At 26.3% G+C, this 20,068-nt stretch overlaps 1 protein-coding gene and 4 pseudogenes across 4 annotated transcripts; 3 read left to right on the top strand and 2 right to left on the bottom strand.

Annotated features, from left to right (window-relative positions):
- Positions 1–2,448: 2,448 nt before the first annotated feature.
- On the bottom strand, positions 2,449–3,028 carry LOC149059832 (uncharacterized; annotated as a pseudogene). The gene is made up of 2 exons (XR_016189931.1): positions 2,803–3,028; positions 2,449–2,728 (listed from the first exon to the last, which is right to left on the bottom strand). The product of XR_016189931.1 is annotated as an uncharacterized LOC149059832 (transcript).
- An 839-nt stretch (positions 3,029–3,867) lies between these two features.
- On the top strand, positions 3,868–12,111 carry LOC149059831 (uncharacterized; annotated as a pseudogene). Its single transcript, XR_016189928.1, has 7 exons — positions 3,868–4,056; positions 4,141–4,300; positions 4,476–4,596; positions 4,678–4,836; positions 11,079–11,301; positions 11,376–11,483; positions 11,545–12,111. The product of XR_016189928.1 is annotated as an uncharacterized LOC149059831 (transcript).
- On the top strand, positions 6,587–9,112 carry LOC107171068 (uncharacterized; annotated as a pseudogene). The gene is made up of 4 exons (XR_016189929.1): positions 6,587–6,957; positions 7,037–7,243; positions 8,415–8,963; positions 9,043–9,112. The product of XR_016189929.1 is annotated as an uncharacterized LOC107171068 (transcript).
- LOC149059830 (uncharacterized) lies at positions 12,069–14,013 on the top strand. Its single transcript, XM_089226371.1, has 3 exons — positions 12,069–12,130; positions 12,549–13,905; positions 13,981–14,013. Exons 1-2 carry the CDS (start codon positions 12,069–12,071, stop codon positions 13,048–13,050), a joined length of 564 nt encoding a protein of 187 aa, XP_089082497.1. The 3' UTR covers positions 13,051–13,905; positions 13,981–14,013.
- A 1,626-nt stretch (positions 14,014–15,639) lies between these two features.
- Positions 15,640–17,674, bottom strand: LOC149059829 (uncharacterized; annotated as a pseudogene).
- Between the last annotated feature and the right edge of the window lie 2,394 nt (positions 17,675–20,068).

The raw sequence follows: 20,068 nt of genomic DNA, 5'->3' as shown, positions 1-20,068 counted from the left end.
ATTTTATGGAATTGGCATTACTTCTAGCTTTTCCTAGAAAGAGAAAAATGTTTCTTGAGCGGCCCAACCTTTTCACGAAATGGAGAGATGAACAGTTTTTTAATCGTTTTCACCTTTACAAAAATACTGTTTACTTCATACTTGATCACATTAAAGAACGTATAACATCACCAACAAATAGGTAAAGTATTGTTTATAATTTTATATTTGTATAGAAATACAACTAGTATACTTTACATTGTACACAATGAGTGGTGTACAGTGTACATGTATTTTTTTTTTTGATTATAACATAGAACTGGTATGGAGGATATAATTAAATGTTGTTACTTGTTACAGGAACAATGCTGTAACCCCCGAACAGAAACTTCTGATTACATTACGTTACTATGCTACAGGATCGTTCCTAACGATATGCGGTGATTTTGTAGGAGTCCACAAATCAACAGCTGGCCAAATCATTCGACTCGTTTCTCATGAACTGGCATTATTAAGACCTACACACAGTGTTCCAGAAATTTGATTTAGGTGGACAAAATAAGAATTTTCATAATCATTAATTGAACATAAAAATGAATTTAATTTGTTGATAGTCAGTGACTGTCGACTGATTATATAATATAGGTTTTTAAATTGATACACAATTGCATACAGTTATAAAAGTGAACTGATTGTACTAATAGTCTGAAATTAGATTTTCAATTACCAGCTAAATTGTTTGAGCGTATAGTTTTTATACCGTTAGTGTCGTTCGTTGAATGAAGTTAGTCCGTTCATTTTTCTTCAACATTATGGATACACTAGTGGAAATGATGTATATATTTATTTTTATTAAGTTTTGCATGAAAAATTTAAGTAATATATATAGAAATATTTAAAAATGTAAGATACATTTTTTTTTTAATTATTAAGGATACTAAAAATATAGTAGTGGATAGTAGAGGTTTGAACTTGGTGTTTTCTTTTAGCTTAACTTGTCCTCTAAACGACATTATACTATTTGGTTACGGCAAGTTGCTGCACAATACATAGTACCTATTATATTTTTAAAATTCGTCAAAAATTATATTTCACCATAAAACCAAATGACAAAAAAAAAATAACTTTAATTCAAATATAATAATATATTTATTGTATTATTAGAATAAATAATATACTAACTATTAAGCAGTTTATTTTTTTAATTCTAAAAAAAAAAATGTTTAAATAAAAAAATAATATTACATATTGTCGGAGTTCGAAAATTTGGTTTAAGGACTTAATGATTGCACAAGGTAAAAACTGAATTTTTAAATGATCTAAGTATCCGAAAAGTAAAACAATTATATAAATAAACAATTTTGTCCTGCTAAAAACCTTTTCTGGAACACTGTGCTACATTTATAAACTTTCCATCAACTTCTACAGAAATCGATTCAATACGACAGAAGTTTTATAATGTTTCTAAGTTTCCAAAATATGTTGGTCCTATTGATTGTACACATGTTAGAATTATATCTCCAGGTGGACTGGATTCAGAAATCTATAGAAACAGGAAGGGCTATTTTTCTATTAATGTCCAGACTATTTGTGATGCAGATCTCAGAATTCAAAATATAGTTGCCACATTTCCAGGAAGTAATCATGACTCTACTATTTTCAATTATTATTCAGGGTAAATTTGAAAGAGGAGAAATGAAGGCTGGCATTCTTGTTGGTGATAGTAGTTATGCTTTGAAGACATATTTGATGACACCATTTTTGAACCCTACTGGCGCAGATAAAATACTTACAATGAAGCACAGATAAGAACAAGAAATGCCGTAGAAAGAAGTTATGGCGTTTGGAAAAAGAGATTTCCAGTATTAGCTGTTGAAATTAATATGAAATTGGAGTCTGTTGAAAGCATTATAGTGGCAACTGCTGTACTCCACAATATTGCTTGCTATTTTGGAGAACAAACTCCAAGAGTAACCCATCAGTTATTATGTTTTATTATTATGTTAAAAATTAATTAAGACTATACTTGTTATTATGTATGTAAATATGTATATCATAAGTTGATTATCAATGATTAAATAATAAATACAAATTTTTAACTTACCATTATTCTTTTCAGTGCTCGGAGAAATAATGTCGTTTACCAATACAGTGTCTACAGTAAAAAAAAAAAATAAATAAATAAGTATAACTTATACATTTAATTGTAATTAATACAAACTACTATATTTACCTTGAAATATATCAACTTGGAGAGACTAAATATTTGAAGTCTCTGCATCATCTAAAACTTCTTCAGTGACAACCTCCTCCATTGATACAATTTTGCCACCTGGTAAAGTAATCTTCATTTGATCCAAAGGTGTCTGGGCTCTACTAATGCATTGTTCTAAAATTAAAATATAAAGCAGCGTGTTCTGAAATGTATCATGTACATTGTAGGATACCAATTTAAGTTTATAAAGTATATTATTTACCATTATTATCATCATATTTTGAGTATTGACGTCCAAGTCTTTTTTCGCCTAATATTTCAAAAACTAAATTTTAGCTATCATTATATTCAACTTTATTGTAGGGACCACCTCCAGTACCTCTGATTCCTGACCTTTAGTCTCCAATTTTCTTTTGCAATTTTTTTTTTAAATTCAAATATTTATTTTTCAGAACTGTTGCAGTTCGGAATACTATTCCTTCAAGATTTTTATTGTATTCATTTTCAACAGTAGCCCACGTGTCCGTTTTTTTTTCTATTAAAATAACACAACCAAGAAATATTATAGTATTATAAATTATAATAAATAATAATTTGTTTTTAGGTACCTATTTTGAATACTGTCAGTCGTTTTACATTCTAAAATATGTATGTACTGTTGTACAAGATGCAGCAACGCATCTTTCCTCTTGTTTGGTAAAATTTGGCGTGCGTTTATTCTCCACAGAAGTTTCCATAATTTACAACTGACTTGAAAAACAAAGGCACAAAACTGTTACAGTCTTTAATGTTTAAAGTCATAAAATGCAAATTGGCAATTGCAATTTGCAAATGAACAGTAATCATGGTGTATCAAAAATTATGTGGTTTATCATTATAACAAAGTTCATTATCAACATTAATGAACAGCAAATGAAATCACAGATCCATCTCCGAACCAAGTTTAAACCACCGAAATCGGTGGTTCAGCCATCAGTGGTTTAAACCATTGATAATTGATTGTAATACGGTCTTTTCCATTTGACCCAGGTTTAAACACCGATAAGAGGTTAAACTACTATTCGTAATACGGGCCAGTATGTGCCGCGTTCCGAGAGAGCAGACATCTTTTGTCTCACAAAGGTGCCTGTTATCTCAACTTGTGTTATCACTTATTGAAAATCTAATATTTTAGCCCGCCACTTGGCCACTATTTGAATTCAAAAATTTCAAATGTCAAGTGTATCGTGTATCACTTTATAGTGCATGGGATCTATATTTCCCACCTACGAAAAAAAATTCTTGCTCCTTGCTAAGGTAATATTTTTCCCACTTATTTGAAAAGAACCGTTATTTTTTTCTGTACATGATAGTATCAGTTATAAATATTTGATAACACTTTGAATTACTAATGCCGGGTTGCATAAACGATCTATAAAAACTGCACGATAAGGCATCGATCGGGTCGATAAACCATCATATAAACATCTTTATCGGTTCCATAAAGTACATCACTGTTGCATAAACGTTGAACAAATATATTATTAATTGACAACTTACCAGGGTCATGGTAGTATGGTATATTCAATTAATGATAAATCGGTCGTTATTTGTTATCATTGTTTTTTGAAATGTCGAAACTCGAAATAGCGAATAGTGATTACTGATTACAATTTACAATATTACATCAACAATTGTGAATCGACTACAAGGTCTTTATAAGTGCATAAGTATTTGTATTACAGTTGAAATTTAGTTTTATAATTTATAATACCTACTAAAATATGATGCCTAAACGTAGAAGTAAAAATGTTACTGAGGCAGAGAAAGATAGATTGTTGCAGTTAATCCAACCACGGTTAAATGTAATTGAAAATATTAAGGTGTGTATTACAATTTAGAATAATAGGTATTTTATTAAACTGAAACTTTTAATGTAAACATTATCTTCACTTGTTTTGAATTAGACTGATGGCGCTACAAATAAAATGAAGTTATGTGTTTGGGAAGACATAACAGTGAGTTATAACGCATTACGAACTTCTGGACAAAGAACTAGCATTCAGTTAAAAGCTATGTTTGATGTGATGAAACGTAAAACTAAAAAGGACAAAAGCATTGAAAAAAGTAAATTATTTAGAAATACACATAATATTGAACTATTTATCCTTAAATTATTTTCTCAGTAGGTAGGTTATATTTTTAACAAAGAATATTATTTTATTGTATTTGGTTTAATGTACTTATCAAATTTATGTTATTTTTAATAGTGCTCAAACATGTCTCAAATATTTTGTTGTAGATTATAGTGAATGATATATTTTTTAAAACATGTTAACTCTTACATGCATCAGGCCACAGTACAAACTGACCGAGAAATAGAATTGATGTTAGATCTTATTTCAGACAACAAATTATCTGTTGTATGTAATACATTGTAATTAATTGTTTCTACATTTAATTCATTTATCAAATTATATATATATATATTTGTATTTATGTAGGATCCACTTGCTTGTTCTGATATACAAACCAATGCATGGAATACAATTGTTGAAGCATATAATCAAATGCAAACTTGTGGGGTGAAAACAAGAGATGAACTAATAATGATGAACCAACTTTTATGCTAAACAGCCAAATCTGATTTAAATAATGAAAAAGTAAGTACTATGTACAATAATTTAATGAATAACGTAGGTAGCTTTTGATCTTAATGGTAACTCTTAAGTATTAAATAGTATGTTTATGGCTATATACTTATACACAAGGCTGGGCATTAACGAGTTAATAAGTTAAAAGTCAAGTTAATTTTAACTTATTAACTTAACTTACTAGTTCGCTGTTTTAATTAACTTAACTTTAACTTAACTCATTAGGATATCCGTTAACTTAAAATCAACTTGTATTATTTTTAAAATTCCCAATTAAGTTAATTTTGAATTTTTGTCGTTTTAATTAATTTAATTCGTAGAATATTATAAAATATTATTAGAAAAAAAAGATTTAATGAAAAACAAAATAATAAATAATAATAGTATAATACACAATGTGACATTTAGACCATTGTAGCCCCTATGACCGTTATATAAGATTTATCAATAGCTATACGAGCCCACGAAGTCACGTTTAATAGCGTAATAATTGCGGGCTTAATGGCTTATTAGGTCTCATTATAGTTATTTCTTATTATTCAATATTTTATAATTTGTACGATTGTCGATTATCATGAATTGTGACTATTTCTATTTATTTGTTTATTATATAAATTTATATTTAACATTTAATATGTTATAATAATTGTACTACAAAAATACCTACCTACCTATTATAGTGGTGTAATATACATTTATACATTCTTAGTTCATAGTTTTCATTCCTCAGTTCCTCACTAGTTTAATCAGTCGCTTACACTGCTGCAGTTTGTCAGTAATAAACTAATAAGTAATAACTAATACGTTTTCAGTGTTTTCACTATTAGTTTAATTATTTATTGCGTATTTTGTACCTACGTATTGTAACTTGGACTGGACATAAACATGAATAATAATAATTATCCAAGTAAGTAATATTTTTATTTAATCCAAATTATATATTATAATATATATTATATATATTATATATTTTTTATATATTATTGTTATATGTATTCATATTATACTGTATTGTATATAGTAATAAACATGTACCTATAGAATATACTATATAGATTATATTATGGTTATTAAAAATACGAAACACTTTTTTAAACCAATTAATTGTTAGTATAATATACAAATTTGAAATTTTCAATATTTTTATTTATTTTCAATATATTTCTATTTATTGTAACTACATTATTTTCTAATTTAAAAAAAAATAAATATTTTTCTCAGTTTTTAGTGCACCAGGACACCAAGAAGTGAATAGCTCCAATGATCAGCCAAAATGGCCAACAATGATTTCTTATTTTGAAAAACTTAAATCAAGCGGTTTAAATGCAAACAAAAATAATTTGATTTTTAAGTGCATTTTATGTGGTCCAAAAGAAAAACACATTTCGACTTTCTCAAATTCAAATCTTCGAACACATATCAAAATATGTACCTATCTGTATTTATAATTTATAAGTGTGGTTTATATTTTAAGTTGACGGTGATGACTGATTTCTTAAATATATAGGTGTAAACTATAATAAAACTAATTGCCTTTGTTTATAACTATTAATCATATAATTTGTTTTAGCTTAAGTTTTAGAACCTATGGTTCTAAAACTATTTGTTATATTTTTATGAAATAATAGTTATTATATTTTAATGCTAATATTTTTAAATAATTTTTATTGATTGTTGTTGTTTATTATTAAAAATAAACAAGTTTTAGTATACTCTCATGCAAAATATTAAATATTTTATTTATACTTTTTTTCAGATTATGCATCCAAATGATTTGGCAGAATTCAACAATTGTATGAAAAAAAAGACCAACAAATTCTACAACAACGTCTCATAAGCAACTTAAGTTAAGCGAGGTTGGTAAAGTTTACCCAATCAAAAAGTTGAATCAAGCTGAATTTGATAAGGCTAATTTAAGACTTATAATTGATACGGTGTCACCCTTTTCATTTATCAAGCATCCAGCGTAAATTATTGTAAAGTTACGTCAAATAAGGTTCCTGCATCACGTAGAAGTTTAATGCGTGATGTTGAATATTTGTATAATAAAATGATACACGAAATGATCAGCGAATTAGATACAGTTAAATATGTATGTATTACAGCAGACTGCTGGAGCTTATTCCACAAGTAAATATTTTGGACATTTTGGTTCAGTTAAGTTTTTCTATTTCATATAATATTAAGTTTTAATCTTTTATTATTTTAGATCATACATATGATTTACTATCCATTGGATTAATCCTGAAACGCTTGAAAGATGTTCTAAAGGACTGGCTTGCAGACGAATGATAGGAAGACACACTTACAATAATATTGCCGAATCAATAGACAAAGTACTCGATGAATTTAAAATTCAGAATAAAACAACATTAATAGTCACTGACAATGCAGCAAATTTTGTCAAAACTTTTAGGTAATTATCCTTTTCTTAATTAGATGTTAATAGTTACCAATTAAACTTCATTATGAGCTCAATAAACAATGTTTAATTCATATTTTAGTTAATAAATCACTTAAAAATATTGAATATTTTAATTTATGCTAGAGTCACTCATTTATAGATATTGATAATTGTTTGAAACAATTGTATACCTACAGTTTTTATACTATTCAATATGTGCTATAATACTTGTATAGTTTTATATCTATACAATAAGTATTTAAAAATCATATTCAAGTGCTTTTTTTTTTTTATATTTTAGTATTTATATTCCTATAAAAAAGTTTTTCTTATAACTCAGAATAATAATTTATAAATTATGAGTAAAAAATTGTCAGTTTATACTCAAAAAAAAATTATAACTTCTACATCCACACTTTTTTTTCAATGATTCATTAATAGCAGAGACATCTACATTTTATATTCTATAATATTTAAATAATAAACAATTAATATAATATAAAATAGTTACTGCAGCTTTTTAGTGAATACTAATTATAGTTATACTTATAACTAGGCTTAGGGACTTCTAGCATTAGCATACTTTTTTTAATTATTTTTAAATATAGCAGAGTGTGAAATAAATTCGTTCCTCGGTGCTATGATATCAGACCTCAAATTTTAATGTGCATATTTTTGCATCTTTGAAAGATTTTGCAGGAAAGTGCATATTTTAAAATGTTTGTGCTCATTTTGACAAATTTTTTTTATTTTTTATTTTATTACAATAAGGTATTCTTAACTGTTGAAGTCTATACCTAGAGATGAAAGATAATTAATACATTTTGACATGTTAAATGCGATAATTAATTATTACAATTTTATGTTAAGATACATATATGATATAACTACATATTATACATATTTCAACCGATCGTAAAAAAAAAATTTATTAATTATTAGATATAACTTTTAAATAATAACTTTTTTAAGTTTAAAGTAAAATTGACCAAGATTTAGTGGTCAATTTTTTTTTTCAATGCATATAAATGCTTATTAAAATGCATATTTCAATGATTTTAGCAGCATATTTGTGCATTTTTTTAGAGCTATAAGTCCCTAAGCCTGCTTATAACTTATAAATTAAAACATTAGTTTTTTTGGTAAATTTAAACAAAAAATAAATTTTTTTTTTATTTTATAGAATATATAGTAATGATAATGATCTAAATGAATGCATTGGTGTATCTGAAGTATCTGAAGAAAATGATGTCTCTATAGAAATTACAAACACTCTGGAAGGTGAACCATCTAATGTTGATAACCTAAGTATATCATTACCCCCCCACCAACGGTGTGCAGCACACACAATGAACCTTATTGCTTCAGTTGACATTAAAGATGCGGAAAAAGACCTTGCATATAAAACCATCAGCCATAAAGTATTTAAAAAGTGCCAAGCAATATTTAATAAACAGGATCAATCTACATTAAGTGCAGATATCATTAAAAATCATCTTGGTCGATATCTTATTACACCTAATGCCACAAGGCATTACCAATTATTTTAAATAATATTATGCATTGAAAGAAAAATGTCTTATAATATCTTATGTTTAGGTGGAATTCATATTATGATGCGATGAAATGCATTCTTGAAAATATTGATTAAATTGAAGATGTGTGTAATAATTTACAACTAAGTACCATTTCAGGACCTCGTGAAATCTCATTTTTACAAGAATATTGCAATGTAAATTTTATATATAAATATGCACATTTAATATTTTTAAAATATATTCTAATAGTAGTTGTCTTATACTGTTTTTTAGGTCATGAAACCTATATCTAGAGCATTGGATATATTGCAGGGTGATAAAAACTGTATAAATATGGGTATAAAATATTAATTATAGGTATAAATTATAATCTATTATACTGTTTCTAATAAAAATATAATTTGTATTTTGGCCAAATGATTTTTAAGAAATTAAATCTTAAATTAGTTATTTTATATCTAAATAAAAATATGTATAACTTAATTATTAAAAAAAAAAAAAATCATCTGATCAAAAATAGATTATGTATTGTTGTATAAAATATAAATTTTATATAAAACTAAAATACTGAATATGTTAAACATGATAAAATAAAAAACAAATTAACTGTAAAGATTATAAATATCATAATCGGTTATATTTTGTTTTATTCCTTATTAAACTCAAATAATGTTATGAACATTTTTTTATTATTAGATTCATAAGATATATGGAGTCAAATATGTGCCAAGTGGCTGCCTGTTTGATACCAAAATTCAAACTCAATTGGGCTGTAGAAGATGATCGAAACAACATAAAAAATTCACTTATAGAAACATTGGAAACCATAATAGATAACGCATCATTAACAAATTCCCAAGATCTACAATCTACATCTAACACAACATCTACTGAACATCATAATAGTGACATTGAGGATGATTTTTTTAATTTTGAGGAAAATAATTCAATAATTTCAAATACTGATTATAAACTTCTTGTTGACAATTATTTATCAAATCAAAATATTAAATCTCCTTCAGAGTTACCAAATCCCCTTAAAGAATTATACATAAAGTATAACACTGCCGTCCCTTCATCTGCTCATGTTGAGCGGCTCTTTAGTGCTGGAGGACAGTTATTAAACAAGAGGAGGGGATCAATGGCCGATCACAATTTTGAAATGACACTATTATTAAAATTCAATAAATATTTTGAATAACCTTGCTGTAAAATACAAATGATTTTTTTTATTTATAAATACATATATATTATATAGATGTAATATTTATAAGTTAATGACTAAAAATATATGAGTAGTAATTTTTTCTGTACCTAATTTTTAAACATTTGAGTTATTTATTTTCGAATTGTAAATGTTAAACAGTGAAATATAATTATAAAATTACACAGGTGGTACAGCCCTATAACAGGTTTTAAATTATATACATAATAATATATTATTATGCATCTTTTATCATATGTATATGCTACCTATATTACTATATTCAAGTGATTATCACTTATTAGTTATCTTAATACCTTTTCGATGAATTTTTTTTTTTATATTAACTTAACTTATTAATTGAAGTTAAGTTAAGTTAACAATATTTGTTAACTTAATTTAAACTTAATTGATTTATTAAAAAAGTCTATTAACTTTTAACTTAATTGAAAAAAAAAAATTAACTTAAATGAGTTAAAAAATTTCATTTACTTGCCCAGCCTTGCTTATACACAGTACAAAGATATAAGATTTTAATCACCTTCAACAGGGTGATTTTTTTTTGTAATTTATTAGTAAATTTCTAAGTTTTAAGATTTCTTATATAATTATATATAATTTTTAATGTATCTTGAATCTTTATTATTATTTATTTTATCAAGCATTATAATATGATATTGTTTTAACATAAAAATAATTATTGGAGTATTCAAAAATTCCCAAGCCCTAATTATTAAAATAGTTCAATAATATATATATAATTTAAATAATACAATTAGTTATCATTTTATTATATCACAATAGTTGAAGTAGTATATTGTCTTGATTTGATTTGACTGTCACTGTATAAGATACCAGAGGAATACCTCGGTGACAACATTTTAAAATTGTTTATTGGCGGTATTCGTTAACATAGTTTTTGTAACATATATTTTAACTATACAAAATTTGGTTATGGAGTCCCAATTAACAATGAATTTATGCTTTTAAATTTATAACCAAACAACAGATAGGTTTTACAATTTTAATTAATAACTTTGAACTATCTTTGTCTATATTTTCTGTTGTTTTTTATATTCATAACATTCAAATATAATTTTTATAGAGAGAAACTTATAAAACTGGAGGAGGACAATCTCAAATACATTCTTCTACGATAAGCAATAAAATAATTGGCATGATGGGTAACCGGTTCGAATCATTAGAATCACCTTATGATAGTGATGGAGATTTTGCCAGTACATCTGTAATTATAAATTAAAGTTATACTCCAGTTTCTACTGATGATCAATGCATTGAAATTTTTGATGAAAGTAGTCCAGAAGAATGTAAGCACTTTTTATAGTTTTTAAATTTAAATGAATTAAATTGAGAATATTTTATTGTTTGTTTTTTTTTTTAGATTCTTATTTGGGCCCTAATGATTTAAATTTAGCCATGGAAGTCACCTCACGCTCAACACCTCCTAAAATGTATGAAGTTGTAGATGATCAACAACACTCATCAGATGGTAAACATTGTTATTCAAATTTTTTAAAACACATTTTGTACAACTGTTGAATTTTGTTTAGAAAACATACCAAGTTACGATCAGTCAGTACAAAAACAGATTCAAACTTCAACGTCACAAGAATTATTGCCCAAAGATTTTAACAATGCGTGTAACTCCCAAGAAAGTTTATGAAAATATAAACAAACTTACTAACCAGCGATTAAGTTCGTATAGTTTAAAAGAATCATTTATAAATGACTACAACATCATTAAAAGAAAATATTCTGATATAAAGCTAAAAATTTTAGAAATAGAAAAGATTGTGGCTATTGAAAAACTGAAGGCAGAAAGAGAAAATTATACTTCCCAAGCAAAACAAAACAAGCTTAAAGGAGAGTTTTTAGAATATGAACTGAAAAAACAATTAAAAGAATTATAGGAATTTTTATTATTTATAAAACAAAAGGAATTGTGATTTTATTTTGATTTGAATCAAAAGATATTCGACTGTTATTATTATTTATTTATTTTAATAAGATTTATATTTTATTGTTATTATTATATATTTTAATCATAAAATGAATTATGTAATCATTAAACGATATGAAGAATATAGTTTTCTGTAGACCATTGATTATTGCACTTAAAAGAGGATTAAATAAAAGGTAATATTTCTGATTGAATTGATGAATTATTTAAATAGCAAACATTTAAATTTATAGAATATTACATAACCTGACCTGTATAAAATTATAATCTATTATACTGTTTCTAATAAAAATATAATTTGTATTTTGGCCAAATGATTTTTAAGAAATTAAATCTTAAATTAGTTATTTAATATCTAAATAAAAATATGTATAACTTAATTATTAAAAAAAAAAAAAAATCATATGATCAAAAATAGATTATGTATTGTTGTATAAAATATAAATTTTATATAAAACTAAAATACTGAATATGTTAAACATGATAAAATAAAAAACAAATTAACTGTAAAGATTATAAATATCATAATCGGTTATATTTTGTTTTATTCCTTATTAAACTCAAATAATGTTATGAACATTTTTTTATTATTAGATTCGTAAGATATATGGAGTCAAATATGTGCCAAGTGGCTGCCTGTTTGATACCAAAATTCAAACTCAATTGGGCTGTAGAAGATGATCGAAACAACATAAAAAATTCACTTATAGAAACATTGGAAACCATAATAGATAACGCATCATTAACAAATTCCCAAGATCTACAATCTACATCTAACACAACATCTACTGAACATCATAATAGTGACATTGAGGATGATTTTTTTAATTTTGAGGAAAATAATTCAATAATTTCAAATACTGATTATAAACTTCTTGTTGACAATTATTTATCAAATCAAAATATTAAATCTCCTTCAGAGTTACCAAATCCCAATTACCAATTTATTATTTTCACATTGAAACGTACCTATGACCTATGTCAAATAATGAACACGGGAATAATCAATATTGTTGGAAAAATAAGCATGGATACTCGACAACGGTCGGCGGTTCACGGTGCTATCGTCGAGAAACGCAAAATGGGTTCATCGTGAGATACGCCATGCGCGGCGGTGTTTACATGAAAAACAACTCGTCACAGTCGATCCTAAATTCCTAACCTAATAACTAATGAGGAGCGAAGAACAGTAGAACGAAAGACGAAAAATCGAGTTGTCCTTTCATCCTTTGTTCACACGACGCAATGGCGGCGTTGTGTACATCTTAAAACGAAAGCCAATGGCTGCACGGGACTCTGCGTGGGTAACGAAATCGTTGGTGTGTCAAGGAACATATACATACAACATACAGTAATCGCGGGCTTTTCGTCTAGGTCAACTATTAAAATAAGACATTTGGTACCATCCTAGTATTTTAAATTAAAAAAATTAAATCACTTTCTATTTAAAATATAAATATAAATATATTATCTAGCTACTAATTGTCATCAGTCGAATTGAATTTTTAAATAATGTAATATATATTACAAAAATTAATTACATTTAGGCATAATACAAATGCATATTTTACGTAATTATTTATTTTTATTTGTTTCAGTCACTATTTATTTGAAATTTTAAATCTCAATGACGGGAATTGACGGTGACGAAATATCCGTTTACAGTGTTTACACTGTTATCACAGTTGTCGTATACCCGTTTTACAATAAAATGAAACGAATACAATATTATATTAAATAAATAGGAATAAATCGCATTATAAAACTGATAACAACATAAAAAAAAACCAGTCTGCAGAATTCGTCGCCACCACGAAAACACGACAAAATGTATCATTTATTCATTTGATAACAATATAGAAAAAAAACATTCTGTTTTTTGCGTTTTTGTATATTTTTTTGATTAATAATTATCCATAATAATTTATTGTAAATACCAAGTTGTATTGTTGTAAGTTTGTAGCACAACTTATAACGAAATATATTCCTTTAGGCTGTAGTAAATAGTATTTAATCGTTGTTTTAGAATTGATATTGTAAGGCATATTTTTATAATGGATTACGATTTGATCAAAAGATATTAGTTTGATGAGATGGAAAGACAGAGGAGTAAAACCAGTTACATTAGTTAGTAATATGCATAATGCATCAGAGTCCAATATGGTAAATAGAAAAAATAAAAGAGGAGAAAAAATTGCAGTGAAATGTCCAGTTGGTATATCTGACTACAATAAGCATATGGGTGGTGTGGATATTATAATCGCTGGTGGTTGAAGTTATTTTACTATATGATCAATACTGCTGTTGTAAATTCATTTATTTTATATAAAGAAAGTTGCAATACAATGAAAAAAAAATTATTAGTCATTTGGAATTCAGATCAAGACTTACTGATGAGCTAATTAGTAATTTTAGTTCAAGAAAAAAACAGACTTCCTCACCTCAAGATAGGATTATAAAAAAAAAATTAAATTGTCTATCAATAGTCTATCGTTTGATAATGTTCAGCATTTGCCTGAATTTATTAGTAATTATAGGCATTGCAAAATGTGCAGTACCAAAAAACAAGAAAAAAGGTCGAATATAGTTTGCATAACTTGTGAGGCGACTCTATGCAAAAATTGTTTTGAACCATACCACAAACAATAAACTATTTTTATTTATTTATACATATATTTGAAGTTCAGAAAAAGGTTTTTGATAAAAATTATCCTATTCATATTTTAAAATTTTGTTACATTGTTATCCTTGAATTATTATATTAATTTTTATGTATATTTATTATAATATTTATTCAACTGTTATGGTGGTTCTGTGTAAAAATTGTTTTGAACCATACCACAAACTATTTTTTTTAAATTTATATTTGAGGTACAGAAAAAGTTATTTTGATATAAATTAACTAATTCATATTTTAAAATATAGATTACATTGTTATCTTTGAATTATTATTTTATTATTATGTATTATTTATTATAATATTAATTAAATTGTTATGAAAGGGTTTACAAAAAATGTATGTATATTTTTATTTTGATTATTCAAATAAATAAATTGTTATTTAATTAATTGTAATAAAGATGAGTTTGTTTGTTTCATTATTTTTTATAATGAATACTAACACACACTTTATGGTTGTATTTTCAATAGTTATATTCTGTTAAGTGTATTATATAGGTGGTAGTTATACAAAGTAATACAAATTTTAAATTTTAATTAAACTAAATGATTTAAATATAGTTAAAAATCTATTACACATTAACCTAAAGTATATAATTTTTATAATTTCAATGTAAATAAATTGTTCTATCAAATATTTATTAATTTGTTTTAATTATGTTAACAAATTAATCCAAACATAGCATACATATATATATTATATAATAAACCTAAATTATTTTATGCATAATAATAATCAGTTAAAATCTGTTAAAATATATGGAATCAATTGTTGATGGTAAAAACGTAATAAAATATCAACATTTTATGACCAATTTGGATCTTGATTAATTTTAAAAGCAACTAAAAATTTTGTAGTCCATATAATAAGAATTGCAGATGAAATTTTTCATGTGCATTTGACCTTAAATTTGGTCATAATACTCATGATCAGAATTTAAAACAAAATCATTTTTGTTTGTATCAAAGTTAATAATATAATCATTTATATTTGTGAGGGAAAATTTTAAATCCTCATTTCGAAATTTATAAGGACACTTGACTTCAATGCAATATGAAGAGTTCTCATCAAAAAGCAAACCATCTGGACTGGTTACCAAAAACTCAGATTCAGGTAACCAAATATCAGTTTTTATCACAATATAGTTGATAGCCTTCTCAAACTCCTCAATTGTAATATTTTTGTGTGTTTTTTCCCATTCAATAGATTTTACTCCGACAAAATATTTACCTAGGAGACCTTTATAAAGTGAATTAGGATATCAATTGTTTTTGACTGATTTAATTACTTTATGAAAATTAATAGATGTTAAACAGCATTTTCTATGAAGACACCATTTAACATTTTGACTTTGTCCTATGATTTTAGAAGCTATATCTTTAATTTGTTCAAAAGATAATTTACAAAGCTCAGATAACATTTGTACACTATTTTCTGAAGTTCTAAATTCTGAGGAGTTTATATCATTTTCTAAGAGAAGAATTTCACTAAAATCTTCGACTAGAGGTTCTAGACTTCATAAGTACAAAAACCCAACTGTTTGATTAGCTGTGAGATAATTTTTCAAAGCATAAGGCTTTAAAATCAATGGGTATTAGTAACAGCTTTAAAATTATTGGGATACATATCATCAATAGTCATTACTTCTTGTTGATGATTTGTCTATGAAATTTAAAGAAATGTACACAAACAACTTATTTTATTTTTGTATAAAGCGGACTGTATATTTTATTTGATTTAGCGAAATGGTGTCACAATAACTTAACAAAGGTATTAGAGTCCATGACTAAACGAATACAATTCACAGTATAAATGGAAAGTTCTAATTTGAAAATATAAGTTCTATCATCTATATATGATGCTAGGACACTCTGAGTAATACAAAAATCGCAAGAATTTAAAAATATTTTCTTAATGTATATTGAAAAATTCCAAAAACAGATTATATATATTATATCAATCTATCTAATCACTCTATATAACAGGGGTGGCCACAACGAGGCTCGCGAGCCGCATGCGACTTACGAGTGAGTCTCGTGTGACTCTTGAAAGTTGAAACTAAGCTTAGAGTAAAATTAATTCATACCTATTATAATATAAAAAACACTCCTCAAAAGTAAAATCCCATTTCTTAATACCGACTATCTTACTACCTGAACAATTATGCTCTGTGTAGTGTAAAAAATGAATGTTGCTTTATTTGTTATAAAATCAAAAATATATTTTTGTTTTATAAACATACCTACCTAACCTAACAAAGTGGCTCACTTCAAAATAGCTTAATAAATTTGCGGCTCCCAAAATAAAGGTTAGTGGCCACCCCTGCTATATGTATAATCAGTGGCGGCTCGTGGGTGCTGGTGATGGGGGTGCGACTTTAAATATAATACATTAATGCCCTGCCCCCTAGTCATAGATATAACAAATTGTCAAGTTAAGTATAATGAAAATAATAAAATGAAACATTTATTATAACATTATTTGACATGTTGAAATAGGTAATTAAAATAAAAAAATAATAAATTGTTCACTTACAAGTTATAAGATGTATGCAATGACGACAATCTTAGCCGCTTCCTACTAGTCGCAGCCTCGCAGGCCGCAGAAAAAAATAGAAATGAAAATAATATTATAATTATATATAATTATATCACGGACGACGCTACCAGTCGTCAAAAACGCGTATATAAGACCGCAGTTCAAATGTACACGCATGTATACATGTATATATTATTTTATTATTAAAGTGTCATAAATAATAAAAATGTTTCAAGATAATAATCGACAATAACAATAGCGATTAGCAACCGATAACAACGAGCGTATACGGTTAATTTTAAAAATAAACACTAATATTTTTCTTTATGGACGACGCTGCCGGTCGTCCAGACCCCGCAATAAGTTCGCAGCTAAAACGTACCCGCACGCACACGACTGCGGTGCCATCGGTTAAAATGTACGTATTCAGAATATTACGTCTGGACGACGCTGCCGGTCGTCCAGACACTGCTCGTGTGTGCATGCGTACTAGCGTACCCATATGCTCCTGGTATCTAAGGGAAACAAATTTAATGTTCGCATACGACAAAATATACTAGAAATTTAAGTTAGGTCTTAATAAAAATTATTTTTTTTAAATTATAGAATTAAAAAAATAAATAAATTGTCTTCTTTTAATTAATTTTAGTAGGGGGTGCGATCGTCCCGTCGTCCAAGCCACGAGCCGCCACTGTGTATAATATAACATAGGTATAATAATTTATAAATATATATGATTAGATGGATTTTCTAAATATAAATGTATTAAAAATTAAATAAATAGTGTAAAATATCACTTATTCACTCACCATAAATTACATCAAATAGATTCAGACCAATAAACTTTTTTTTGTCTTGCCTTTATAACTATATAGTTTTAATACATTTTGTCAAAGCAACAAACAATTGCATTCCTTATTGATGTACTGAAGGACATGGTACCTACTTTCATAAGTATATAAGACTTCGGAAACAAAATTAATAATTTGAATTTTTTAAAAATATTCACAAGTCCGTCTCCACTTTCTAAGTAGTATACAAATCTTCGTTATAACATGGACAATCAGAATATGCAATCAGATCGTGGCGAGTCGGCTCGCGAAAACGTCAGGAGTTGACGATAGCCCAGACGCCACGCACCGAAAAAAGCGACCGATGTATATGGGGTTTGGAAAATTTTTAAAAATACTCACAAGTCCGTCTCAACTCGAATATTTGCAGAAAAACAATAAATATAATTTCAAATGAATTTTTTTTATTTATAAAAAGTATACATTTTTTAAAAAAATTATGTGAACTATTGTAGGCATACAAATTGCTGTGCGCATTTATCAGTTATGAGTATGCTAACAAACTTTGTTCTGCTACCTTTTGGAACACATAAAACAATAGGTCTTTGGTCTAATGATAGAACAGTTTTAGGTACCTACCGATCATCTTAATTTTACCTATACGAAAACAAGAAAAATTTTTTTTTAACTATTTTGAGTTGAAAGGTGATCTTAAATGTAGGTTACTTCTTAACTTAGTTCAATTGATAGAACATTTTGGATTAACTTTTAACTAGATTTTAATTTAACTTAACAAGTTAAAAACGATCATTAAATTGCCCACCCTTGATAAGTATATTTATTAATCAGTAATATTCAACAGCAATAAAGTTCACAAAGTGTTTAAGTTTATTGTTTGATTATTAGATAAATCAGCGTAGTTTTAATAAACTCTACACTTATATGAATTATACTTGCAACTTGAATAATATAAATATGTACCCTCTTTAAGGTACCATGACTCAAAATTATAAGAAGCTGGGTATTCTACCAATTAGATTTCTACATAAAAAAATTGTGATTTTTTTTAAATTGAATTTGAATACATACTTAAAATAGTTAAGAAATCATCACAGTTTATATATATTAATCAAATTTTTAAATATTGCAATGTCTCTACCTACCCATAAATTACTTTTATCTTATTTATTTATGTTTTAAATCTGTTACATAAAATTTGTGTTGATTAATAGTTATATTATTATGTAGGTATTTATGTTATGTCATCTTACTAATTAGTAATTTATACATGTTTTTAGCAAAATTTATGTTAATGTTGAAGATAGGTACTACATATAACAGTACCTATTTAGAATTCAGATATTCCATAACAACCATTAACATAATATGTATTATTTTGTATAATCGACATGTAACGTTCAGTTCATTTATTTTCTGGAAAACAGCATCAATTTTAATTTGTTTTAAATACTTACAAGTCCGTTGGCACTGGTATGCAAATTTTTGTGTAAACTCATAGATTCTGAATTGTCTTGTCTTCGAATCTCTTATACATTCAATTATTGTTTGGTTTTTTAGTAAACTTCTTTTTATTGTCATTTTTTTCAAATGTTATATGATTAAAAAAGTTTAAATAAATAAATTATAATAATTATATAGGTACCTGTCAAATAGTATAATAAATATTTTGTCAACTATTTAGGGCCTGTGTATTTCAACCCTATGACATTGTTAGATTGTTAGATGATTATGTATCATAAGCTGTTTTTTCAATTAGTTTAAGTCCTTCATATGTATATATAACGTGAAATCAAAATATGTAATTATATAAACTAACTTAAAATAAATGTATTCCATGTAATTTATTATGGTTTAATTAATAAAAAAAAAAAATAGTATTAAAACATATTTATTATGTATATCATATTATATTATAGAGTTCCTTGCAGTGATGGACTAAATGTTGAAGCTAAGTGTGGTGATACAGCCTCATTACCACTATTTCCAATGCAACCATAGTACCATACCCTATTCAAGGTATAGTTTTGCGAGCTACATCTGGCCAAACTAAGCATAAATTAAGTAAGATAAACGATATATTTTAT

The sequence above is a fragment of the Diuraphis noxia genome, unplaced genomic scaffold (genome assembly GCF_037042655.1).
Source record: "Diuraphis noxia isolate RWA-SAM2 unplaced genomic scaffold, SU_Dnox_SAM2 contig0001, whole genome shotgun sequence".
NCBI lineage: Eukaryota > Metazoa > Arthropoda > Insecta > Hemiptera > Aphididae > Diuraphis > Diuraphis noxia.
The sequence above is the reverse complement of the archived record's forward strand: the minus strand, read 5'-3'. Positions and strand labels throughout refer to the sequence as shown.